The 26345-nt window shown below is 51.9% G+C and overlaps 1 protein-coding gene across 1 annotated transcript in view; it reads left to right on the forward strand.

The window, feature by feature from the left end:
• Positions 1-24893, forward strand: part of LOC133349946 (protocadherin-9-like) — a 131884-nt gene extending 106991 nt beyond the window's left edge. Inside the window, 1 exon segment of the mRNA XM_061563842.1 lies at positions 23795-24893. Coding sequence (XP_061419826.1) covers positions 23795-24363 — 569 coding nt within the window. The 3' untranslated portion in view covers positions 24364-24893.
• Positions 24894-26345: the final 1452 nt, after the last annotated feature.

Consider the following 26345-nt stretch of genomic DNA (forward strand, 5'->3'; position numbering starts at 1 on the left):
TGGAGTCAAGAAGTATAGAAAGATGCATGCTTGACCACAATTACATTGAGAGACAGAAATAGGAACGCGTGGATGAGAGAACGCACATCATTGCAATTGTTATGAAAGTTAAGCGGGCTTGGGGAAGATGCGTCATAGTGAGCAGACGCGATGGCCGATACTCAAGAATATCCATTGGAGTGCCCGCCAAAGAGCAGACGGATCGATTAAAATCAACTTGCGCAACGGAGCGAGATGGATCGTTGGCATGACAGGACCGTGAGTGGGGGTAGTGTCGGACTAGGGGAGGCCATCGTCATCCAGCAGTGGAGTAACCGTGGCTCTTGATTGTGTGTTGTGCTCAGGAGCAAGCTCGTCCACAGCAGGCGGAGGTGGGGGTAGGGAGGGAGGTGATGTGATCTGTGTGATGCATTAAGGAATCGCTCTTCCGTTAACACGGAGGAAACGTATTGGGAGGAATGGAGGGGGGGGGGGGGCAGGGTAGGGGGATATCAAAAATTGTTACGCTCAAGTAATTAAATGGACCAAAAATAATTAATGAACACCGAACATGCTATTCGTCTTTCCTGAACAACATAGATTATTGTTTAGTTGGAAGCAAATATAAATAATTATCGTCGTAAAAGAGAAATAATTACACAATACAATTTCAGCATTATTGAACAGCAAAATGAAAACCTGTGTAATTAGCCCTAATTCATATCAACTGATATCAACTGGGGCCAGGGCGGTGTTGCAGTGGGTCGCGGACTGTGCGACGAATCTGGCAAAGAACGAGTTGGACTCCGGGACCGCAGCTAACATAAGTGGCGAGTCGTTTCTGAACCATCTGCACGGAACCCGGGCCTAGCCTTTTTCTACACGCACCGACCAGCACGGGAAAGTATGGTCTAACGGCCCCCTCAACCGACATGGCACGGGGGAGGGTGAGCAATCATCCAGCAGTGGATTATCAAAAGGCCGCACTATCAATCTCAATTCCATAATCAACCAGCTGCTGTGAGGTCTTCGTACCCTGGAGCCTTTATCGACGGCATTTCCTTGACGTTTTATTTCTCCTGTTGACCTCTCTGTTGCACAAACGAGGATACGCCGTCTCCTTCCATTTGTTTATTGCCTCTTCCAGGTGTGAATAGCAGATGTGGCTGTAGCCGAACGCGAGTCGAATCTGCTTCCATCCCCAACTCATTTAGCCACCGCATGACATGGACGATAAATTACACCCTCACCCCCCCGCAGATATGATGGCCCTCTCAGATTGCGACCACCATACGCGGTGGCGCTCCTCTGCTGTCAACCGCGTCGCTACCAAAATCCCAGGTTGCCGCCCGCGGTGGCCTGAGCGATCAATGCGTTTTACGGGAGACGCGCGCGAACCCAACGAAACATTACGAAGCAGAGTTACCAAATTGTCGAGCAAAAGTCTCGAGGAGACAGCTCCGAGAGGAGGCCGCCTTCCGTGAATCGGCTTTTGCGATGTGCCCGCAACGGATGAAACTGCGAACCGCCTAGCGTCGCGCGTGCATACACAGCCCCAATGCCGATGCCACTGCTGGATGAGGGCTTCTCTCCACACCGTGTGCATTGTGGGCGCTATGTGACCATGCCTCCCCATGCTTGGGGGCCAGCGCACGTTGGTGAAAGTGGGTCCCAGGTGTGGAGGCATAGAAGTACAGAACAGCAATGGATTTTGTGGCACTGTCCTCGGCTGTAAATCCTCCAAGCAGCCTATAGTCACCTGGCGTGCAGAGCGGCGGTCCATCAAAGCGCATCCTTCTGTTTTCGATAACGTTTTATAAACACAGCAGAGATACAACGTGTGCATTAAATGTGGCGAGATATTCCACAACATCCGGATTGGTAGCTGAGTTTAGTTCGCTTGTTCCACCAGGGTACGCGTGGTTGTGTTGGGGTAGCTGAGTGGAGCAGTCCGCTTGCTCCACCAGAGTACGCGTGGTTGTGTTGGGGTAGCTGAGTTTAGTTCGCTTGTTCCACCAGGGTACGCGTGGTTGTGTTGGGGTAGCTGAGTTTAGTTCGCTTGTTCCACCAGGGTACGCGTGGTTGTGTTGGGGTAGCTGAGTTTAGTTCGCTTGTTCCACCAGGGTACGCGTGGTTGTGTTGGGGTAGCTGAGTTTAGTTCGCTTGTTCCACCAGGGTACGCGTGGTTGTGTTGGGGTAGCTGAGCGGAGCAGTCCGCTTGCTCCACCAGAGTACGCGTGGTTATGTTGGGATAGCTGAGTGGAGCAGTTCGCTTGCGCCACCAGAGTACACGTAGTTGTGTTGGGGTAGCTGAGTTTCGTTCGCTTGTTCCACCAGGGTACGCGTGGTTGTGTTGGGGTAGCTGAGTTTAGTTCGCTTGTTCCACCAGGGTACGCGTGGTTGTGTTGGGGTAGCTGAGTGGAGCATTCCGCTTGCTCCACCAGAGTACGCGTGGTTGTGTTGGGGTAGCTGAGTTTAGTTCGCTTGTTCCACCAGAGTATGCGTGGTTGTGTTGGGGCAGTGATCGTCGATATGCGTCTGACGGTTTCCACCTCACCAAATTGGCAAATTCTCAGTGTGGAGGAGTCCCCGGCCGTTACATTTATGGAGGACATATCCCCACACCGTTTTCCTCCACGTGTGGTGGTGCTTTATTGTTGTTTTTGTTGTTGGGACGTGCCATTGAGGGCGGTCCCCACTGTTGTTGGTGCAGCAGAGAGAAGCTTCAGTCCGCACTTTGCACATTCAACCCTGCCCAGCTTCCGAGATCTGATGAGATCGGCGCATGCTCTCGGTGATTCGGTGTGGCTGTCCTGGCACAGCTCAGCGTCAGTCCTTCTTCCCTGTGCCTATGGCTGACTGTCCCTTCTTCCTTATCCAAGAAGAGGATTCGCTGTCTCGTCTCCACCACGACGTACGTCTCCCCGGTGTGCTGCACGCAATCTGGCAGCGCGTTTTGCACTTCAGTAATGGTGCAGCCCTGCAATTCCTTGCTATTGCCACTTGCCTGTGGGAGGGCCTCGACTCGATACCGAGAGCTCGAGAGAGAGAGAGAGTTTTACACATCGTAATTGTATTGTGGTTCCATTGAAAGATGACCCCTCCCCCCTACCCGATTGCGATCTTGGCGTAGACGCGTCCGTTCGCCAAGCTCCCCCCCCCTCCTCCCCAACCTTGCTTTTTGGAGAACGGCCCACAGAAGCGGATGTCACAGAACTACATCGGAGATTCCCTCCAAGTGTTATGAGGTCCGCACCAGTGTGCTTTGTCTGAGTTCTCTCCCTCGCTCTGCCTTGACATCATCCCAGGACATTTACAATCACGTGATCAATCTACGAATTAATAAATGCCTCTCCAGGCTGTGGGGATCATGGGGGTTGTTTGACGGGCACGATGGGGAGACTCTCATCCAGCCGTGGATCCACAGACGTGCTCTAAAAATACAAAGATCCCCCGTGTAGCCTTTGCAGACTATTCGGGTAAGGGCGGTTAGTGATCACCAATGAAGGTGGGCACAGCACAAGAAGGGGTGGGGTGGCCAGCACCACGCCAGGCCGCCTTTGTCTCCCGAGTAGCGATGTTTACACACCGCACCAGGTACTCATTTGAGGCCGAGTCGACCTAGGGGAGGCCCAGGACCGGTTCAGAAAATTGTCAACGGTGTTGTCCGAAAAGCGGGAATCGAACTCGGGTCGCCAGGTTAATAGCGCAGCGCGCTACACCGTCACTCGCCACGTGGCCATGTGCACACACACAAACACATACGTCGCTGTGATTCATCTGTATATTCACACATCGGCTGCCGGAGTGACCTCACGGATCGCCAGCACGCACTGTACTAGACACATTTTCCTGCAGTGCTAAACCACCCTATAGAGACGGATATTCTAAATGGGAAGTTTGATGAGATTAATGAATCTCGCGGCAGTCGCCACAGAGATGTCGCTGCTCGTGTCTGCGTGGCGATCACGTGGCAGTCGTGGTGTCGTGGGTTAGAGCGCTGCGCCACAAAACCTGGTGCCTCGACCAATAACAGTGGTGACTATTTGAACTGGTCCTGGGCCTCCGCTAGGTTGACTCAGCCCTAAACGAGTACCTGGTACGGTAGTGTACACATCAGCACTGGGGAGGCAACGGGGGATGGGTGTGGTTTTGGCCACCCACTCCCATGTCGGTATTCATTGGTGTTCGCAAACAGCATTCACCCCAACAGTCTCTTAAAAAAGCGACACGAGGGATCTGCGTCTTCGTTACGGAGGTGGCGTTCGTGGCTATTGCAGAGTGCGCGATGAACACGGTGACCTGGGTTTCATTTCTGGCCAAAGCTGTCATCAGTAGCAAATGTCGGAATTGGAGCCTCTGATTCCCCTAAGGTTGTGTCAGCCTTAATTGAGTATCTCGTGCGTTGTGCAAAATATCGATACAGGGAATACAAAGGTGTCCTGCAGTGATGCGAGCCAAACCAACCCTTTGTGGATTATTCCAGCCTTCAAAGGTGCTCGCTAACAGCACTTGGCTCCTCTATTCGAGGCAATATACTGATTCCTGGCCAGAGCTGTCATTAGTGGAGAAAATCTGGACCGGTTCTACGATTCTTTGTCTTTGTGCATGTATATGCACGGATGCTGACTACTGGTTCCTGCAGACCACGGCGCCATGGTTAGGGTGGCAGCAATGCAGTGTTCGCGAAACAACTTAGCAGCATTCTCTCCATGCACCGCGATTATGCGTAGAAGGTGGGACTATGAGAAAGGCAGTGTGACGGACATTCCGCATTCGCCTTCGCGCAAGCAACAGCGGGGTTACATTGTAAGCGTGTGTGAGCATACTGCTGGAATTTCATTAAGCGTAATTAGTGTTTGTTAGCTACGTGTTATATTTAGACTTAAAGATAATGATTATGTGTTATTATAATTATCTTGCCTTTGTGTAAGTTAACTGTTAAAGATGTGTTTCATACAGTCTTACAATTAGGTGCTACAATTTTTTGTTTGTTATATTGTGTTTTTTTTAAATTACCATTTGTATTTCTAGCCGGGGTAAAATGTTGCCCGGGGTTGCGGTGCTGGGACGGAGAGGTTCGCGTCGATGGTTGGATGGTGTGGGGGGGGGTCACAGAACGGGACTCCGAGGATCAAACAAATAAATAAATAATGAGACCCCTAGCCATACAGGAGAGAGAGAGAGGGGGGGAGGGCACTCCATGTCCATGAGCCTCGTGTCCTCTGCGAGGCCGGGGCGAGTAGCCACTTACTTCGATGATTTTGACAAGCGGTAGGGGTGGGTGGATGCTGCGTTGTTAATGCTTGAGTGAGGAAGCATCATTCTCGTTTAATCCGTTTCGTCTCCACAGCGATCATTATCTCGAGAAGTAAACGCGTTAATTTTAGCTTCGGTAAAGTAATTAACGTGAACATTAAGTGTAAATCTTTTCGACTTGAATTAATGCGGAACATGATGTGCAAATAATGATAATTAGATTTCCAAAAAAAAAAATTTCTCCCTTAAAGATAGATTTTAATATTGTTAGATCTTGCGCACACCGTGGAAATACATGGCCCAGGGAACGGGGATGAAGGTGGGGGGAAAAGTGAGCGTGACAAGTGTTACGTGTGCAGGAGGAGCGTGGCTGTGTCTCAGCCAGGACGTGTGTCGCATTCCAAGCAGCCAAACTGTTAACGGCAGCAGCCTTGGCTCGCTCGCCCCGCATTGCACAATCAAGAGGTGCCCTGCAAGGAAGATGGGCCGTGGGATTGCGGTGGGGGGCGGGGGGCGAGGTGGTGTGGGCGGTGAGGGGAGGGGGGCACTCGGGGTGAGTGATGGCGAGGAAGTGGAAGCAGGAGAGATGGAGGGTATCCGCGGTACAGTCGTACAGTCTCGGGGAGGAGGAGCAGCAGGAGGAGGAGGCGCCACGTGGCTGCAGTGGCGTGAGAGACGGTTGCACTGGTCGCGGTTTGTTGGTGTTTGGGGTTTGGGGGTTTGGGGTGTTACTTGCGATGCCCAACAGAGGCTGATGATGCCCCCCTCACCTCCCCCGCCGCCAACCATCATGAGATCCCGTGTGTTCCACACGATTCTCCCACCCACCCCCCACCGGGGTTGGGGGGCTTCTGGGTGGCAGAGAGAGGGGGGGGGGGCTCTTGCTGTGGACCACTGGCTAAGTGGATGTGATTGAGAGCGCTGTCAGCTCGAGCCGGTCGAGAGATTTGTTTGGCGTTTGCGACGGATGGAGGGAGGCCGTGGAGTGTTTTGTCGTTGTTGTTTGTTGTTTTTGTTGTTGTTGCAGTTGCATGGAGCGGTCAAGACGCGCAAAGTTGCCGACAGGCTCGCTCCAAAAAACCTACTTTTTGACAACCTCGTTAGCCGCTCAGCATTTCTGCTGAAACGTAGCAGCAAATTGGTTCGCTAGTTTTCAATGTTTTTTTTTTCAAATTTAGGCGTTACAGTAATTAAGGCAAATTTGCGCGACGTTAATTTTTCAGAAATAGTTGTTCCTCGCAAAACAAACAACAAAACACATTGCTAAGAGCGGGGAAGTGATAGAGTGCTGATTGGGGGTGGGTGGTGGTGTCAACCGGTGGGGGGGAGAAGGGTGGGGGCGAGTGGATGGAGGGGAGGGGGACAGAGGGTGGGGGCGAGTGGATGGAGGGGAGGGGGCTAGAAGGTGGGGGGGGGGGGGCGAGAGGGTGGTGAGGGAGGGTGGGGGCGAGGGGGGGGGGCGAGAGGGTGAGCGGTAGTGTCGGGGTTAGCGCGCTGCGCTTCGAACCTGGCGTCCCGAGTTCGATTCCCGCTCACGGCCAACACCGGTGACGGTTATCTGAACCGGTCATGTGCCTCACTTAGGTCGACTCAGCCTCAAAATGAGTACCTGGTGTAGCGGTGTGTAGTAAACATCACCACTGGGGAGACAAAGGCGACCGGGCGTGGTGTTGGCCACCCACACCTTGTGTGCCGTGCCGGCCTTCATAGGTACTCGCTAACAGCATTTGCTCCAACAGTCTGTTACAGGCTACACGGGGGATCTTTGTCTTTGGTGTCAACCGGTGAGATGGGATAGTGGGGGCTAGCGGGTTTTGGGGGAGGGTGGAGGGTGGGGGTGAGGGGTGGGGGCGAGCGGGTGAGGGCAGAACTGACTCATTTGAAATGCACCCGCTCTCATTTAATCACTGGCATTTTTGCGCAGATGCACGGGGAATGGTGCGGGGATGGCCCATTAAGAGATCCAAATGTAAACAATCACAGTTTGGGGGTTTTATTCAGGAGATAATCGCGTGATTGTGTCCGTCGTCTCGCCTATTGCGGCTAATTTCGTCGCATTGTCCGCATCCTCCCCGCGTAGCGTTGGCACTGCCGCGACTAAGTTTCGCTGCGCTCCAGCCTCCGTGGCGCAGCAGCGCGGCCGCCTGTTCCCGCGGCGCTGGACGTTCGTGCGTTTCTTCCTTCTTTCAGTGGCTGCCCGTTTCCCCGGGCTTCTGCGCGCTTCGTGCCCCACCTTCCCCCGGGCTTGTAATTAGTAACCGTGGCCACCCAGTACCAGCCCACCCGCCACGCGCCCAGTGCACCTCCCCCACGCTCCTCGGGAGGAGTCAGAAAGGCTTTTTTTTTTACGATGCCCCAGACATTCTCCTTGAGACCAGACCCAATTATTCACTCGATTGAACTTAAATATCATCCGGTCCTTAAAAAAAAATCTCTTCGTTTGTTCCATTCCAGCTACCGTCCGGGTTTCATATCAGTGATTAAAGCGGTCTATGGCTAAGCATTTTTTTTGGAAAACATTTTTTTCACAAATTATATTCCGATTGTTGCTATCTCCGTCAACCTCGACACGAGATGAATAATCCATTCGGTTCTCTCGCAGACCAGTGTGGCACTCTGCGTTCGACAACGGTCCACAGAAGCAGATACCGCAGAAATCCTTCAACTGACCTCTGGTCTCACACAAGAGGCATTTATACTTTCTCTCATGCCTTGCCAGAGAGAAAGAGAGTAATGTTTGTCACGTGACAGTCAAGCCGATATTTGAATTCCCAGAGCTGGAATTTTCTACAAATTGAACCACATTTTATGTTATTGGCTTTTTTTGTGCGGGCATTGTTGACCAAACTGAGGCATTCAACTCGCAGCACTCAAGAACCCGCTGTTCCCTTTTATAACTTCAGCAAAGCAAGGATATCGCTAGTTGGTGGCTTCGTGAAAACGCCACATTTCCATAACTACTATAGGGACGCCCGTGGGCAGTGACTGTGGGATACATTCGGTGTGTCCTGGTAGCTCACGGTGGCGTGTCCACCTGTCACGCTCCTGGAGCACGAGGGTGAGATGGAGTTATGGCAGAGTGTGAAGGAGATTCTGTTTTATTTGGTCTTGCTACAGGCGTAACAAAAAAAAGCACACTGGCTTCCCTCTCCAGATATTTCCCAGAGTGCATTTTCGTGCTGGTCAAGGGAATTTCCATTTCATGTGTTTCTGCTCCTGCCGTGGTGTAGTGTATGACCCTCTGGACTTGCAATCCAGAGGTCGCCACTTCGATTCCACATCCCGGCGCGGCAGATGAGACCACGGTGCCAGTTTCTTAAATCATCTCTCCCCACATCGCCTCTGGCCAGCCAGCGGTTGGTGTGAATAGGTTCGCCGCGGTCGAGTCGATTGGCAGATCGCGCGTGGTGGTTGGGGAGGGGGGAAGCGTGGCCATTTCCACTTCTTCCAAGACGTCGGCCCAGTGCGGAAGAGTAGGCCAAAAAACACCCTCGAGAAGAGAGAGGCCCCAGGCCCTTGCGTGAGCGAGGCGTGAGCCAGAAAAAATGCCGTTTTGCATTCAGCAAAAAATAGAAAAATTCACGCTCGCTTAGAAAAAAAAAACGCAAAGCGACTCCAAGAACCGAGACCTTCAAAACGCAGCGCGAGGAGTCGCCCCGTCGTTTTGTCCGCGGCGACCTTTCATTCCATTATCCACCCAGCCTCCCCCCCGATGTTTTTGTTTCGGAATGGAAACATCTATCTCTCTCTCTCTCTAGTTTTATTTTATTGCAAGGTGGGTCAACGGTGGCTACGTGACCGCGGTGTCGAGGAGAGCAGTACCCAATGCAACACCGCTGCTCGCTCGCTCGCTCGCTTGTTTGTACGATTATTTACGGATATCCGAAGCCGACAATTTTCAAAAGAAAAAAAACCGGCATCGTGTGCCGGGCCGCCTCTCTTCCCTCGTGGTTACGGTGGGTCGGCGAGACACCCTGATGCGACATCGTAAAAGGGGTCCAACGGGGGCCAGATCATTTCCCAGCACGGGGCTCTGGGGTGTGGAGAAGGGATATGGCCCGTTGTTAAATGGATTGAAAGCATTAAGGCAATAAGGGGGGTGGGTATGTGTGAGCATGAGCCAGCGGATGGTGGGTTTAGCTGGCGGGGGGTATATTCATGTGAAACCCATCCTGTGTGTTACAGCCCGCCCGCCGAATCATTAGTCAGGATGAAATGGGATGCGCCTCGCAGGCATGCTATGACCGTATATTAGTTCCGTTTGACATGACTGCCCGAGAAATTGTCTGCCAAATATTACAGCGCTCCGCGTGAGCTCGATGATATTGTGTTAAAATAATGCAAAGGGGAGCCTGGCTCGGCGTTGCTTTGCTGACTTGGCTCACGGCTCTCTGCGTTGCGTTAAGCACACTCCAGAGGGCTCCGGAGTTTTTCATTGTATTTATTTTCAACGCCAGTGCAGAGACACAAAGAACCGGGGCACACTTGCTTCCATAGTGACCAACGCGGTACGCACTACGATCGTTGCGGTGCCCAGCCGTGATCTAACGAGCGATAGAGATCGGAGATAGAGGACGCGGGAGGGATAGGTAGAACAGAAGAAGGAAGGAAGGAGGGAAAAGAGGGTCAGGCACAAACAACGCGATCGAGGGAAGGAGACACATAGGGAGCGAATCATCGAATAGAGGACCAGATTTTCCCAAGGCTCTCGATTTTTACAGGTTGGGCGACGCACAGGTGAGACGCAGATTTCGTTGCTGTTGGGGTTGGCAGCGGCAATGCAGCAGCGGCCGACTAGGGATGCGTGTTGGATCTGTGCTGTTGGATCTGTTTTGGCGGCTGGTTGTGGACGTGCCCGACGTTGATCTTGATCGGGGAGATGTGGAGCAGTTCACCTCGTGGTCTAAACGCGGAAATCTTTAGCGCTCCTCGGGAGGAAGCGGTGATGGAGTGGACGTTCCCCGCTAGGTGAAGCGAGAATGGATGTTGCGATACTGTGCATGGGCATTATCGGGCCTCGCAAACGCGGGGGCCGTCGTGTTGCACAAGATGCGGGAGGCACATTGTTTATCACGTGCCTTTTTTTTGTCGTCGAAGAAATAATTGGAGTTTATCTTGTGCCGCGAGGTTTTTCAGCACAGGCCTCATGGCTCAAAACGCCAAGCGGCCATCAAATGCACAGCACGATTGAAGGTGCAGATTGATACGTCGACACGTTTCTTGAACTGAGCAAGGATTTTTCTTTATGGAACTTGGGGGCAAAAGTCCAAATTGGCATGCAGTTTGGTGGTTGAACGCAGTTTCAAAACATTCAAAGCATCTCCTCTTTACAGCCTTAAAGGGCCAGTGGTGGAAATTCCACGTTCCAATGGCAAGGAAGGATTATCGGGCTGAGTCAACCCCCCTGCCACGATTTTAACTCGTGGCGGTCCTACTTTCCACGGGGAACGCCTCTATCCGAGACGTAACCTCAAATCGTTCAGACGACCTGGAGCGCCGTCCGTTGCGAAAGTTCCCGTCGAACCGCAGCAGTTGTCTAAACGATGTGGCAATTGAAATCAATGCCTCTGCGATGCAGTCGGGATGGGAATGGATTTAGGTTGTTAATTTAGCCTCGTGGGACATTTATCTTTGTATTATCCAAAGGCATCAATAAATAATTGCTGCCAACTGTTCTCAGCAGCAGCACCCACCTGTGGCCACTTCATTACGTCGTTATTCCTCATCACATTAACTTTTAATTATTTGCATAGGAAATGGAATAAAAACAGAGAACAATTATTTAGTGGTTTTAAAGAATTGACGCTCCATTTCATGATGCTAATATAGACGTGTATTTTATAGCATCACCACTTCGTTTGCCCAGGTGAGAGAGCCACACGTGCGCTTGTGTTCTGGTGCATCTGCAGGTGATGTGTCTTGTGCGTGCGTGTTTGTGTTTTCGTGGTAGTGTAGGGAGCGGTAGCGTAATGGTTAGCGCTCTGTGCTACAATTCCAGCTATCCGAGTGCGATTCTCGCTCACGGCCAAAAATATTGGCGGATATCTGAATCGGTCCTGGGCCTTTTCTCGGTCGATACTCAGACATAAATGATTAACTGGTGCGGTGTGTAAAAATCAGCACTGGGGAGACAAAGGCGGCCGGGCATGGTGCTGGTTACCCACCCTCTCGTGTGCCTTGCCGTCCTACAAAGGTGCTCACTAACAGCAATTGCCCCAACAGTCTGTTATGGCCAGTCGCCCTCTAACAACAGCGGAGGTCAGAGTAGTCATGCTCACAACAACGGCCTGAGTGCCGGGTAGCTAAAACACAGCAAGTTGGCACAATAGGGGGCATAGGTGGTGCATCAGCCAGTCACGTCAGTCAGTCAACCCACGGCACCTGGGTCTGTTTCTTGACCTGTCAGCAAGCCTTCGATTCTTTACGTGGCCTAAAAATGCACATAGCCTGGCACAAGCGCCGTGGTGACTTCACCACCACTGAGTGGCGAGGTTGTTGTTGTGTGCGTGATAGTGAATCGGTTACTAATGCCTCAGGGCATATTTTCATTACGTGGTCATTAAAATGATTCAGTTCAAAACAACCTTATTGGTGCATTTTGTTTCCTGGTTCGTGCAATAATACTAATGGAAAAAAGGCGAAAGTTTTAAAAGTCCAACTCATTGCAAAACTAAGTTTCAAAGAATGCCACGCATTAACCCTTGCTTTGCTACCCAATCCTTCACGATTGCCGTGCACTCTGCAGCAATGCCACTGGAAAAGGTTTTCACGATTACCGCGAAGAGCTATTTTGGCATCGAAGCTGCAGAGCACGCACAGCGAAACGTCGGACATCGGTCCCGCGTTTAGTTTGGTTGTCCTTCCTCCCGCACCTCCGATTGGCAAGGTCGGTGCGACAGAAATTCAGCGTACGTACGTACGACCCGGGGAAGACATCGAAGAATGTTCCATCGAAGGCTCTCGATGGATGTTACGAGGGGAATGCTGATTGGGGAAGGGGGCGGACACAGCTCACTTAATAATTTAAATTCAAACTCGTTTGCGATTGCCCAAAGTTCATTATGCCCAAACACCAATGGCAGGTCATTTGAATTCATTAATTTGTGTTTAACGATGAGCAGGGAAAATTGGATGAGTCACTGTCCGCCCACTACAGCTCAGTCACGCGCGCACGGCAGCAGTGAGAGCTGCATGGCCATTAACTTTGTTGAGTGCACTTTGTTTGGGCCACTGCGTAGGCTCCTCTTCGGATGCGTTTTCCGGGCAAGCGCCGAGATAAGTTGCTCGGCAATGACGTTCCGACGTTTCCGCCACCCCCCACGTGTGTGGAAGATTCTTCTGGGAACTGAATGGAGCGGCACAACTTTCTCCCTCGATTATATGTGGCCGGGCAAAGGGGGTGGTTTGTGGTGGTGGTGGCTATGCTGCTGCTGCTGCACCGTGGAGGCAAGCAAGCAGGCGAGGGTTGGTGGGATCACACAAACTATTGTTGGAACTCCCTTCCCGTGGGCAACCGATGGGGTGCCCCGTATCGTGGCTTGCCAAGAAAAGCCCCTGCCGCAAGTGTGGACGGATATAATCATATGATCTGTCTTCATTTTTATGGGGATAAGAGTGTTGCCCCCATTGAATGTGTGGGGTTTCTCCGGGCGCTCCGGTTTCCTCCCACGTGTACATATATATATATAAATAACTCGTGAAACATCTTAAGATTAAAACAACAAAACAATGTAGCAGAACCCACCTGAAAAAGAGTCATTTTCCTCGGGCAAATTTTTTTGTGGTTTTCCTTGATATATAAAGTATTATTATTATTAAAAGCATAGCTGCCGGTTCGCCTCGAATCTCTCGCCCCACCATTTTCAACAAATGAGTGATGCCCAAGCTTGGACGACGCAGTTAATGTGGACAAAACGATGACCTCTGACCCGACAATATGGCTTTTGGCGACGCCTCTCTAGCATTTACAATGGGCAGTAGCTTGACATGGTCCACGTTTATAATCCATTCAACACGTAGGCACGCACCGCTGGGGAGGGGTGCGTGTGTGTTTGAGGAGAGAGGAGCTCTGTGGGGGATCGTTGTGTTTGTATGTGGAGAGCGGTAGTGTAGCGGTTAGCGCGCGGCGCTACGAACCCGGCGACCTGGATTCAATTCCCGCTCACGGCCAACACCAGTGACGATTATTTGAACCGGTCCTGGGCATCCCCTAGGTTAACTCAGCCTCAAATTAGTACCAGGTGCGATGTGTAATTATCGCACCCTTCGAGTACCGTGCCGACCATCATAGGTGCTCGCTAACAGCACTTGTCCCAAACAGTGTGTTAAGGCTACACGGGGGGATCTTTATATTTGTTGAGGACAGAGAAATTGTTGAATCTCAATGGGGTTTCCATTGTGTTCTATAAACTGGTGAGTGACGAAGGTCAGGGGGGGGGGGGGTCATGACCGGTGAGCGGTGAGCGTTGTCAGATGAGTGGTAAATGTCTAATGAGGGTCAGGTGAGTGTCACGTGAGTCTCAGGTCACCCTGCTCATAAGATGGGCTGCCCACAAATGAGTTGCTGATGCTGCTGCGTTGGCAGGAGCACAAATAACAAGACACTCAACATGCTCGTCAATAACACTGTAGGCCTTAAAAAAAGTTTCGGGCAATGGCCCTTCTTCATGCACACACGGATCACATGGCAACGAATTACGTCAAGGGCTTTGGGAAATGCTGCGTCGTCGCATCCGTATAAAAAATACGTTTTGTGAAACGGCTCTCCTCCGCTTGGCTTCGTTTTGTCAGAATTATGTCACCCCCACACGGACATGATTGCGGTGTTATTTTCCCACGTGGATCTGCTCGACGAACTGAACCCGCAATAAATAAATTAACATCGTGCCTGGTCATCGTCTGGCAGGCTCGCAGCACGGTTACGCACAACATGCGTTGCGCACGCGCTACACACGCCGAGATTAGATTTAAAAAAAAAAATTGAAGAAAAAAATGGAATGTAATTATGCGGACGTGCGGCATTGTAGTCGGCTGACACTGCCCGAGCCGTCGGCTGATGCGCGTCTGTTAAGGACTTGGCGAGTAAATGCCAAGTTGAAAGGTCAAACGTCGCCCTGCCTCCTTCCCCCAATCATCCAGACACCGCAAACCCCTTCCTCTTTATAATTAAATCCCCATAGATCCCCATCAACATGCCCCTGGGTTCACATTCACGCCTGTCGGAGTGCCTGTGATTAGCATGTGCACGAGCAGTCCCGCTCGCGGGCCCAGTGCTTCGCTTGCTCGCTCGCCGTGCCTGGCACAAGCGACTGCTTTGTCGCACAAGCCCCGTGCGCCGGTGGCTGTCTTTAATTTAGTCAGCGGTTTTTGTTTTCTTCCCTCGTTCATCCGAGAATCTCACCCCGATCCGGAAGGGTGCTGCCGTGCGAACGAGGTGTTTATTCCCGACGTCCGCGTCGTCCCACTCTGCTCGCAAAGAGCTGCATCCTTCCGGATCCGGGGTGAGATTGTCGAATAGGGACAGCACGATGTCAGAACGGAGACCGAGGACCAGAGGTCGCAAACGGGTTTTGATTCCTTACCCGTACCCGTACCCGGCCGCACCAAGGTCGCAAACGGCTACCCGTACCCGGCCGTAGGGGTATCGGGTACCTGATTGCGACCTCTGGGATGAAGCCATGTTGCAGGCGCGGGTGGGTTGATTCTAGGAACTTGAATTGTGAGAAGAGACAAGACGTTGGGAAATGAGTGACAAACGGTTACTCACCAGTGACTCACGGTCTACCCGTACCCGTACCCGGCCGGGTACGGGTAAGGCCGGGTACAGGTAGCCGGGTATCGGGTCGGGTACGGTTATCGGGTACCCGGTTGCGACCTCTGCCGAGGACTTGAGTCGGTGGGGTCGGCGGCGGCGGTGAGCGGTCTGGTCGATAGAGAAGCGATGGCGACGCAGCGCCGGTCGTATCCAGCGCGGTTGGAGCGCGCTGCTCACATCGTCCCGCGATCGTGGCTCTCTGCACTTAGCGTCAATCGTCTGTCGTGGTTAATCGCCGACGCCTAGTTATTTTCCAACAGCACCGACGGCATATGTCCCCCCTAAAAAATAAAATCCAAATTGGGTTATTTCTTTGCGCAAAATGAAATCGCATTAATTTGTTAATTAAAAGCAACATGCGCTTATAGGGAATGTTTTTTTTTGTTTTAATCCGAAAACTGCTAATTACAATGGGCGAATATGTAACGAACACAGCAATCGTGTGTATATATCTAATTTCTGGTACTAAATATAACAAGTTAAAAAAACGAAAAATGCAAGGTTTTTCGGTTTTTTTTTGTTTCTTTTAGTATCGCTGGGAGCAGAATACTATCCTGATTTTAAAGCCGAAAGCCGGTCTATGTTAAGGTGTTACACGGTAGGCGGTGCCATCGTGCAGGAGCCAGACAGATCGAGACATCGCAAAACTGTGACAGATGGCGGTGGCTTGGGGAGGAATTAATCCAGCAGTGGATAGATCATGGCTGATGAGGGCGATGATGATGAGCCATTCCACCAGTGCAGCAAGGTGATGCTGCTAAGAGGTCCTGATGATGGGGGATCGTTTGAAAGAGCCTGGTGGGTTTCAGTCGATTATAAACGATGCACCATATCATCCAGGCATTGGTGGCGCAGTCGTTGGCACACCGCACTTACGAATCCTGAAATCCAAGTTCGCCTTCTGGCCGTGGTTAAGACGAACGGCGAGCGATATCTGAACCAGTCACTCCTGTATCATCCATTCCTCTTCACCAACCCGCACTGTGACCAGTGTGGTGAAGTATGGTGGAACATGACGTGGGGAGAGGTCTTCATCCAACGACATGGGGGCAGGCCGTTATCCAGCAGTAGCAGCAACAGATTGACAAAGGGGCGGTTCAATATTGTGGAAATTAATTATAACAAGGCAGGAATAAGGGACGGGCTAGCTCGGTCTTGACACAGGCCGGCTAAGTGGGGGCCAAGCCTCTCTGTCTCAACCTGCCCTCTCGCCTTCTCAGCAGATAATTGGGACTCAATTTCCTCTTCTCGTGGAGCCCACGGCTGCTGCTGCTGCAGCAGGAGGGAGGGAGGGAAGGCGCCTCAAATTAGGTGGTGCTGCTTTCATTTTGAAACGCATTGACACTCTCCTCGAGTAAATTGTGGGTAGTCCCACCTCTGTCGAGACCTCTCGCCCGTGTGGAAGACTAGGCCGCGAAGAACACTTGGAGCAGGTATCCAGAGCAGTATATGTACACGTTGAACTTCTTTCACGCACCGTATGTAGTCAACCGTGCTAATCGGTGTGGGGGGAGGACGACAGACTGAACACAAAGGGAGAGTTTTCTAAAGTGCTGGTGTGTCATTATTGTCGTTTCATTTTAAATTGCAGTGTCTCTCGGTCTCACTCTAGCTGACCACTGCGGTGAAACACTTTAGCCGACTATTACTGGTAGGAACCTCCTGGTTTCACCAGCCCACAGGGGATTAGTGTGTCCTGCTCGTCCGTCGTGCAGGGAGGGGCTGGGTGGGGCTGGGTGGGGGGGTAGAAGGGGTGGGGCTGGGTGGGAAGGGGCTGGTCACCCCGTGGTGCCCTTATAAAACTCAACGTTTAACCTACTCACGTCGGCTTGTGCCCGCCCTCACAGTCGGCCATATTTGCGGAATACACCACGCCGCCGTTAACCCTGGCCATTGACCGAGCAACCCAACGTTCCTACCAGCTCCCTCCGCAGGAATGTGTTCGTTCATAAGAAATGTTGGTGCGAGGGATGCACAATCACCTGCCCACAACGCTCCCCCGCTCCCTCGCCACCGTCTACGCGGTTAGCCAATTCGGTGGAGTCGGCACATTTCCGTTAGCAGCAGTGGTGGTGGTGAGCAAGGCATTGCAGGGCTGCACCTCTGCGTTAACCGCCTCTCTCTGGAATCCTCATTAAGTCTGTCTCGTGCACCTGGCATAAGATCTGTGAAAACCCAGCGAGGTTAGTGGTGGGGGGGGGGGGGGGGGAGGTGTCTAGTTTTGTTGGTCCACACTGGAGCGCTTAAATTGCAATTTATCATTATCAATGTCCGTGTAGTGTTGAGTCTGCTCGCCAGGCCATGCAGAGCAAGTGTTCCTAGGCAATTTCCTCCAAACAGTGGGACAACGAGCCGGGCGGGGGTGGCGATGGCTACGCTGCTGCACGTGGCTGCCTGTGATCCAGCGCTGCGGTTGGGAGCAGCGAGGGTTCGGTGGCACATACACACACATGGGCTGTGAAACCACCTCTTTTCCCCTGGGATCGTCAGGAGAAGGCGGGATAGCAAACGTGGACCCCACCTGCTCCGTCTGTACGGGAGTGTTTCGCCCCCTCGCAAGCACGGTCTTACGGATTCCTTCCACATATAAACACTCAATCAATTCGACGATAACACCTACATATATAGAGGACCGCAGAGCTTGGGGGGGGGAGTTTGGCGCCGACTCACCGCATGGCTGCCCTTTGTGCTCGTCTAATGATCCTCATCCCTCCTCCGAGTGGTACTCCCTCTGTACGAATTCCGTGTGGCGAGCTAGAAGTTGAAATTGGTGTTCTTCATCATTACTTCCAAACACTTCCTATAGTATCTCTCCGCGTGCGTTTTCGCATTGCCCCGCGCGTCGTGCTGCACGATGTCCGACGTTTTGCTCCGCGCGCTGGAAGCTTCTTCCGCCGAACAGTCGCGCGCGGCACAAGCTGAGACCGCGTCGGGGAGCGGCGCGGAAACGTGACCCGCGAGCTTAATTGGGTCTCTTGAAGAGGCTGCCAGCCACGTGGAGGGAAACGTCGGACATCGTGCCAAAACAATGCACTACCCGATCACGCGTTCCCAATATACGCAGCGGTACAGCGCTTGCCGTGTCACTGGCATGCCTCCTTCTACTCTTACGCTCGGGGTAGATTCTTCGCGTCTGTCATTGTTACTCTACACCTCAATGCAACCTTGAATTCATAAAGTGCCTCAGTGCGGCGGAAAAAAAAAGTTGAAAAAATACGTTGTTTAACTCTTAGTACGTTTTTCTGCAATAACTTAAAAAAAATGTCGGCATGCGCGGTCGGTGGATAGATCAACAACGATGGCTTTTGGAGGGTGGGGTGGTGGGGGGGGGGGGGGGCTTTTTCTAGCAGTGGATAGATCGTGGGTGCTAGCGGTGCTGCTGAGAAGGATGATTGCTTTAAAGCGTCTACTGCCGAAAAGCAACGAACCAAGAGCGATCCACCGGCTGTGTGGCTCAACGGTCGAGCGAGCGGCTCGCAATCGGAAACTCCTGGTTGTTGGGGGGGGGGGGGGTGGTGGGGGGGGGGGTGATGGTGGGGGGGACTGGTGGGGGGGAATGGTGGGGGGAAATGGTGGGGGGGTATTTTTTTTGTATACGGAGACTCACTCCTCCCCACCATAGTAATGTGGAATTACCACCATCGCGAATCAGGAGAAGATGAGCATCGCCTCCATGCTCATTTGAGCAGGAAGTACCGGTAACTTGTTTTTCCTTCGTCTGCTAAAACCACCGGGGGAGAAAATTACAACAACAGCAGCCACCACAACCACCACCGCCGCCACCACCACAACAACCACAACAACCACCCGCTTCTCTTTTCGGCAGTGCGAGGAGGGGCCTGCTGCCCTGAGGCGCGTGATGATCTCCCCACCCCCCCAACTCCACCACCTATTGCGCCAAATCTTGACGGGCAAATAAATAAAGACAACCATCACCGTTCTTATGGGGAATCTTTGCGCGTACACACTCCGCTGGTAACGGATGCATTGCCGGGCATTTGTTACTCGGAAACCAATTTCTGAGACGAACACTGGGAGGGGAGTGTCGTGGGTGCAGGGTAGGGGCGAAGGCGGAGTGGAGGGGGAAGCGTGTGGGGGGGGGGAAGGGGGTCTCAAGGCCGCTTGTTAGCCGGAGTTACAGACCCTGCAGCCCAGAGATGCTCCGTTGCCTCTGAAAACACTTATAGCAGATGCAGCTGATACAGTATCGATTTGACAGTCGGTGTGGGGGGGAGCGGGGGGATTGGGAAACGCGGCAAGGTGGGCCGCTCTGGCTGAATAAATGTTGAACGGGTTAATGGTCTTGGCCCAGGGGGGGGGGGTGGTGTTCTTCCTCGCCTTCAAATCCACGGCTCGTCGGCCTCGAGAAGAAAATCGCGTTGCGGCGGATCTGTTGCGGCGCTGGCGGAAGGCCCCCCCCCCCCCCGTCGCTTTCCGTCCTCTCCGTGCGCGGCGGTGCCCCCCCCCGTGGTTACCGCCGCGGTTCTATCACGGGGGGGGCGGACAAAGCAGCCACCGCAGTGCAGAGGTCGGCCGGTTTGGCTCGGATGGAAACAACGGTGGGGAGCCAGTCAAATTCCATCCCCCCCTCCCCGCTCAATAACAAGACAACCGCCATTCACCACTAAGGGACGTCACCACGGCGCCTGTGCCAGGCCAGGTGCACAAGGTGGCCACGTGAAGAGTGTCGCAGGCTCGCTCGCGGGAGGTCACGACGGGACAGACCCAGCAGGTGCCATGGGTCGAATGACTGAGATGACCGGCAGATGTGCCAGTTGTTCTCCCCCGCCGTATCAACTTGTTGCGTTTTAGCAGCCCGGCGCTCCGCTCGTTGTTGTGAGAGTCGCTCCTCTGCCCCCCGTTGTTGTTGGAGGGTGACTGCCTCCAACTGACCAGTAGCATCCTTCACGAGCCTCTGCCACGGAGGCCGATCTTGACACTGCTGGTACCGATCTTTGGCAAGTTATCTCAGCTCCACATCTTCCCGTACCGCATCTCCCCACCCACAACCACACACCGCCTCTGTCCACCCAGGAGCAGTGGAATGGGTAAGACCATAGGTAACCAATCCGCAGGTGGGGTAAACTGTGGGTAGTCCAACCTCTTTACAATATCGCTGTGGAAGAGTAGGCCAAAAATACCTTCAAGATGGGGGGGAGCAGGGGGAGTGTGTAGATCTCTCCTCTTTCGCGGGGAGCCTCTTCCGGTTGCAGTCGCAGTGAGCAACGCAACCATCAGTGCTGCCCCTTGGCCACGTTTGTGACCGATCTGTAATCCCCTCGCGGGCGTTAATTAAACACGGCCCGTGTGTGCGCCGTGGTGGTGGGGGGGGCGGCTGTGGTCAAACGGAGGCGCCGATATCCTGTGACGGGCTACTAGGCTTCATTATAAAGGAACCTCGTGTAGCAATAAACGAGGCTACAGTGAATAATCAATCCCGTTTCGGCGTTCTTTACGGCCCGATGAGACGAGATTGAGACGCGCAATTGGTTCTCTCCACGGACGCGCGGGGTAGTAGCTGTGCAAATAAAATAAATTGCCTTCTTTCTTTGTTGTCGCCATATTAATCTGAGGATAATTTTTTTCAACGTGGGCTCTTATTTCGTCAGCGTTAATGCCCCTCGTTCTTTTTCATAAATCAAATTAGCATATCCTCGCCCCCCCCCCACCACCACCATACAAATAAGCAAATTGTTGTTATTATCGTTTTCTCAGATGTCTTGTTGTTTGTTTCAGAGATAATTGAGCTCTGTAATATGGGCTATAAAATAAGCACGCACTGGCCAACACTTTCTGGATGGTGTCAAAGGATTTCACAGCGTGGCGCAAGATTTAGTAAGCTGGTAAATCTTATGTAACCGTTATAGCTACAAAAGCAGATCGCTGCCGCAGTGGTGTGAAGGGTTAGCAGACTGGAATTGCAATGCAGAGGTCGCCAATTTGATTCCATCGGACAAGTTCACTTAAAACCCGCCACACCGCACACTGGTCATCCTCGCAGCGGCTTTTGGCTAACCGTCGAACTAAGGTGGTCACTGCATCGCGCGGCGCTTTCAGAGATGCGCTTCTGCAGCCGTCTGGAACGCTCTTTCTTCCGATATTAGGAAGCCGCTGGGAGCTGTGCACTTTCAAATCTCGATTGAAAACTCATTTCTTTAGAACCGCTTTTTGTGTTTAGTTTCTTGTCCTTCCCACGCACCTCCGATTAGCACGGTTGGCTACGTACGGTGCGACAGAACCTCAGCATGCATGGCATGCATGCTGAGTACTTGTGCATGCATGTACGTACTTGTGCATGCATTGCATGCACAAGTACGTACAATTTGGGTACACCACAGTGAAGCCAATCGGCAGGTCACGTCGCGTGGCTGGCGGGGTAAAGTGCGGGGTAGTCCAACGCCTCTCGAGCAAGGGAATTGCAGGGCCCGCGCCTCTACCTCTGCCTATTTTTAAATCCGCGAGACCGAGAGCGTTGGATGATGCACAATCCGAGCCCATCGGCGGTGTCCCCGGGCTGCCCAGGCCGCCATACAGAAGGTCGATACTATATGCAGGGTGTCTCTAAAAACAAAAGCCGCCTGTCCCCTAATGAATAGCCTCTTGGCTGTATATTGATATTTTCCACAACAGGCAGGGTTCTTGTGCTTCTTCAAGGCGCCTGCGTGCACCTAAATTGCGGGGAAACATTGCACACAGCGTGAGAGACAAACAGGTGAAGAACACGAGCAGGTGACGAATACGTACAGGTGACGAACTGGTAAAGGTAACGAACAAGAACAGGTGACGAACAGGAACAAGTGATGAACTGGTAAAGGTGACGAACAGGAACAGGTGACGAACAGGAACAGATGATGAACGGGAACAGGTGACGAACAGGACCAGGTGATGAACGGGAACAGGTGACGAACTGGTAAAGGTGACGAACGGGAACAAGGGACGAACAGGAACAGGTGACGAACAGGAACAGGTGATGAACGGGAACAGGGGACGAATAGGAACAGGTGACGAACAGGAACAGGTGACGAACTGGTAAAGGTGCTGAACGGGAACAAGGGACGAACAGGAATAGGTGACGAACGGGAACAGGTGACGAACAGGTAAAGGTGATGAACGGGAACAGGTGACGAACAGGAACAGGTGACGAACTGGTAAAGGTGACGAACTGGTAAAAGTGACGAACAGGAACAGGTGACGAACAGGTAAAGGTGCAGCCTTGCAACTGCTTTGCTCTCAAACACCTGCGGAAGGTACCTCCAGGAGAGGGAGTTCTAGAGAGACCCTCCAGATAGGGGGTGTCTACAGTTCGATGCTCTACGAATTATCCAGGTGACACACGCAAAATAATAATGCCACATACAAACAAGGAAGTCTATAAATAAATAGATTCAGCATCGGATCGCGTTGCGTTGAAAAGTGTAGAGAGAGGAGATATTGAGAGTGCTGTTTTGGCCTACTCTTCCACGCTAGCCAGATGGTTTTTGTGGAAGGGGTGGGAGTACCCACACTTTACCCCGCCACATACGACCTGCATATGGACTGTGGCGTCACCCATTTACATTTCAAACAATGAATATGAAATTAACAATAATCGAGACAATAAATCAGTTATTGCCCCATTAAATGCTTTTGTCATTTCGGTTTCAACGTCGTATGTAAGTGCATATTTACCCACACATACATTTTGCCAAATCACTACAGAATGTCCAATTAATGCAGATTTGTTTAAACAAAACTGATGACATTGACAAAACCCATTAGTGTCCCGTTCACATCTCGCCTACGGTTTCAACGTGTGTCATGCTGTCAGTGCGTTCACTTAAATGTTAATAAATGGATTTGATTATTTAACAAGTCTTCCCTAATTGGGGAGGAAACCGCACTCGGCCTGCATCACAGAATTAAACCTTCGCGATGTGAATTAGTAGCGATACTGCGATTAACATGGTTGGCGATGTGCGGTGCGAAAGAAGTTCAACATGCGTGCGTACGTAGAGAATGAGGACCAGACGGAGGGACAGCTTTGGACACAAGCGGGAGGCCACACCATTCACAATCCCGTGTTCCCGCCTCTGGAAACACGGGGCTTTATCCATTATTCAACGTGAACTCTCCACTTCATCACACGATTCAGCATGTTGATACAACAAAATCATTTGTTGACCTGCAACACGCGCGGGTGCGTGCGTGTGCGTGCGTGTGCGTCTGTGTGCGTGTGCGTCTTTGTGCGTGTGTTCGTTGGGGAGCGGTGGTGCGGTGGTTGGCACGCCAGAGTTCGATTACCGCTCATGGCCAATCATCGATGCTGATTATCTCAACCGGTCATGGGTCTCCTCTAGGTCGACTCAGCCTCACATGAGTACTTGGTGTGGTGTGAAAACATCGTCACTGGGGAGATGAAGGAGACCGGGTGTGGTGTTGTCTCGCCACTCTTCCTTGAGCGGCATGACTCTCTTAATTTACACTCGTTTGCAGAAATGTCCCCCAAGAATCTGTTGAATTATGTTCTGTATGTGGGATCTTTGTCTTTGTGCCTGTGGCATTATACGACAGCTTAAGTTCCATTCCCAGCCACGGCTGACATAAGTTGCAAGTACAATAATATCAGAACGTGTCGTGGACCTCCCCTTGATCCACTCGGCCTTACACGAATACTCTAACACCACTTTGCTCCAACTGCCCGTATGCCTATAGAAAGGGGGAGTGATATTTTATCTTCACCTTTGCATATCGTCTGCGCGACAGGACCTGCGGTGGTTCCAGCGCGCGCCGCCCTGCAGACTCCCATCGTGGTGGCCAAGGACCTCCCGGACGTGGCGCTGCCTTCCATGTGCTCCACCTGCACGCCCGAGTGCCAGATGTACGGCCACTCCGACAACTGCTGGATGCCGGCGGGCGGCGTCGGCGGAGAAGGGCCGGCCAAGTCGGGATCGCCGCTCTCCCCGCTCTCCTCCTATCCGCCGCCGCTGCACCGCCCCGAGTGGGACCGCCGTGACCTGGTGCCCAACGGTTCGGCGTTGTTCCACCACGGAGGTCCCAGCGGCGGCGTCGTCGGCGTCGGCGCTGGCGGGAGCGGCAACGGCGGCGGTGGCGGAGGGGGCGGCGATGCGGTCGGCGGCGTGGGAAAGCCGAGCAGCACAAGCAATCGGCAGGCCAACTCCTACTACAACGCCTTCTACAGCAACAACTACCGCAGGCACAACGACTTCCTCAACGAGGCAGAGGAAATCCCGCTCGCCCGGCCCCAAGCGTACCGACCGGCCACCATCAGCACCATGTCCAGCCCGGACTTCAACAAGGAGCTCTATTTGTAGCCAGCGTGAAATTTCCGGCCCGCCGACAACTTCATAAGCCGTCACCCCCGTCATGTGTCTCTCACTGCAAGCTTTAGGCAACTCGAGGTAGCTTTAGTTTTGTTTCCTCCCCCCCGCCGCCCCCACCCCTCACCCCACTCGCCGTCTCCACCACCTCGTTATTTTCAGATTTGTCCCCAGTTTTGTTTTCGTTCCGCTATAAACGATCGACGTAAAGTTTCCCACTTTTTTGTTCAGATGGGCCGGTCAATAGAGCAGTTGATGTGGTTTGTTATAGCTGTGGTTCACCAATGGCCCCGTGTTTTTCGGGGGTATTTTTTTTTTTAAGAAACAAAGCCGCCAATATTATTTGCTGCTGAAAGTCACATTCGGACAAGTTGGACGGATGATTCGCCAGGGTGAAGGTCGGCATTCAAACTGGCCAAATGAGAGTAGAGTCTGGTAAAAAAAAAAAGTTTTTATGGTCTTACCAACATTCCTACGATTTCAAGCAATCTCAAATCTCACGCATATTTTAGTTTGTTCTCACACGGAACAACTCGACCTGGAATTTATCCAAGTCGCCGTCCTGAACTACGTCTGGTAAAGACGACCTTTGTGGGTAGCTAAATGGCCGTTGTATAATCATGTCAAATATTGTGTGCAGACATCAAAAGCTTTTAGGCTCAGGTAGAAATTGAAACAGAAAACCCGCTTCTATATTTTATGTAACTAGAGCGTAGAGTTAAGCGCAAATAGAGAAATTAAAAAAACACATTGTGTACATTCTGTGACATCTACGATGGCGCCAGCCCAAATTTGAACCTGAAGGGGTTTTTACCTCTTTCGTTTCACTTCTGTTTTCGACGACAAGGTTTCGTTAACACGATGTTGTTTTTTCTTTGCCCAAATTACTCCTCCACCTTTAACCCTCACCCCCCACCCCCCACGACGTCGCGTACGAAACTCCACCGCTCAACGGAAGGTTTTTGAAGAAAATAAAAACGACGAAAAAAAAACTCAAAGCGAGACGAAAAGGAAAAAGAAAGAAACAACAACAACACAGACACCAAAGGATGAACTTGATTTTGACCAACAACAAGAAGCCGTTTGGCTAAAGATCAGCCTCCCCGCATTGGGCTGAACGCTGTGCCCTGACTGATGAAGCTGTGAGCAGACTGGCAGTGCCCCTCCTTGATGTCCACGTCGGTGGTGATTGTTATATATTTTTTGTTGGGTTCGGCGTTTTCTTCGCTCGCGCTATCTATCGTGGTATTTACGTATCGTAATACCTTGCCTGTACAGCCCTGTGTGTACGTGATGTATTCTGACACCACCTTGAAAACCCCACGAAAATCTGGAATTGTCTATTCTCCGTGTGGACACAATGCACATCGTATGTAAATAAGAACAAGAATAACAAGACGTTGAAACGTTGATAGGCTTTATATTAACTTTACCTTCAAAGTGGCACGCACCTATGCTTTAACATGATGTGTTGTCCTAATGCTCTGAACTTTGTTCCACGTCGCGCCTGTTTTTTTTTTTACTTTCACTCGTGTTCTTTTTCCCGTGCCTCGCCTAACCAACCCGGTGGCTCTGACGAGCAAGCGTCGTGTCGGAATGGTTGACAGGGCATTCAAAGTAGCGCCCTGGATGCTCGGCAAGGCGTCATCTCACCAGCTGGCGGGCCCTACTGTTGCCACTGCCACGCGCACATACGGAGTGGAACTTCGCGGCACGCTTTCATCGCCTTCCACGCGCCACCGTTTCACGCGAAACGATACAACTAAACACTCCGCTACGAGCGTCCGCATGCAGCGGCTTTACAATCAAATAAACATTGAGACGTGAATTTAATACGATATAAATATATATATCTATCCCGATAAAGAAATACGTACAAACAATTATGGGGAAAAATACATTATTTAAAGTTACTTTAATTTCTTATTATTGCTGTTGTTATTATTGTGATTTTTATTCGGCTTTGGAGAGAAAAT

Source organism: Lethenteron reissneri, chromosome 32 (assembly GCF_015708825.2).
Source record: "Lethenteron reissneri isolate LAM-NWPU_2019-01 chromosome 32, ASM1570882v1, whole genome shotgun sequence".
In the NCBI taxonomy this organism is placed as follows: Eukaryota; Metazoa; Chordata; class Hyperoartia; order Petromyzontiformes; family Petromyzontidae; genus Lethenteron; species Lethenteron reissneri.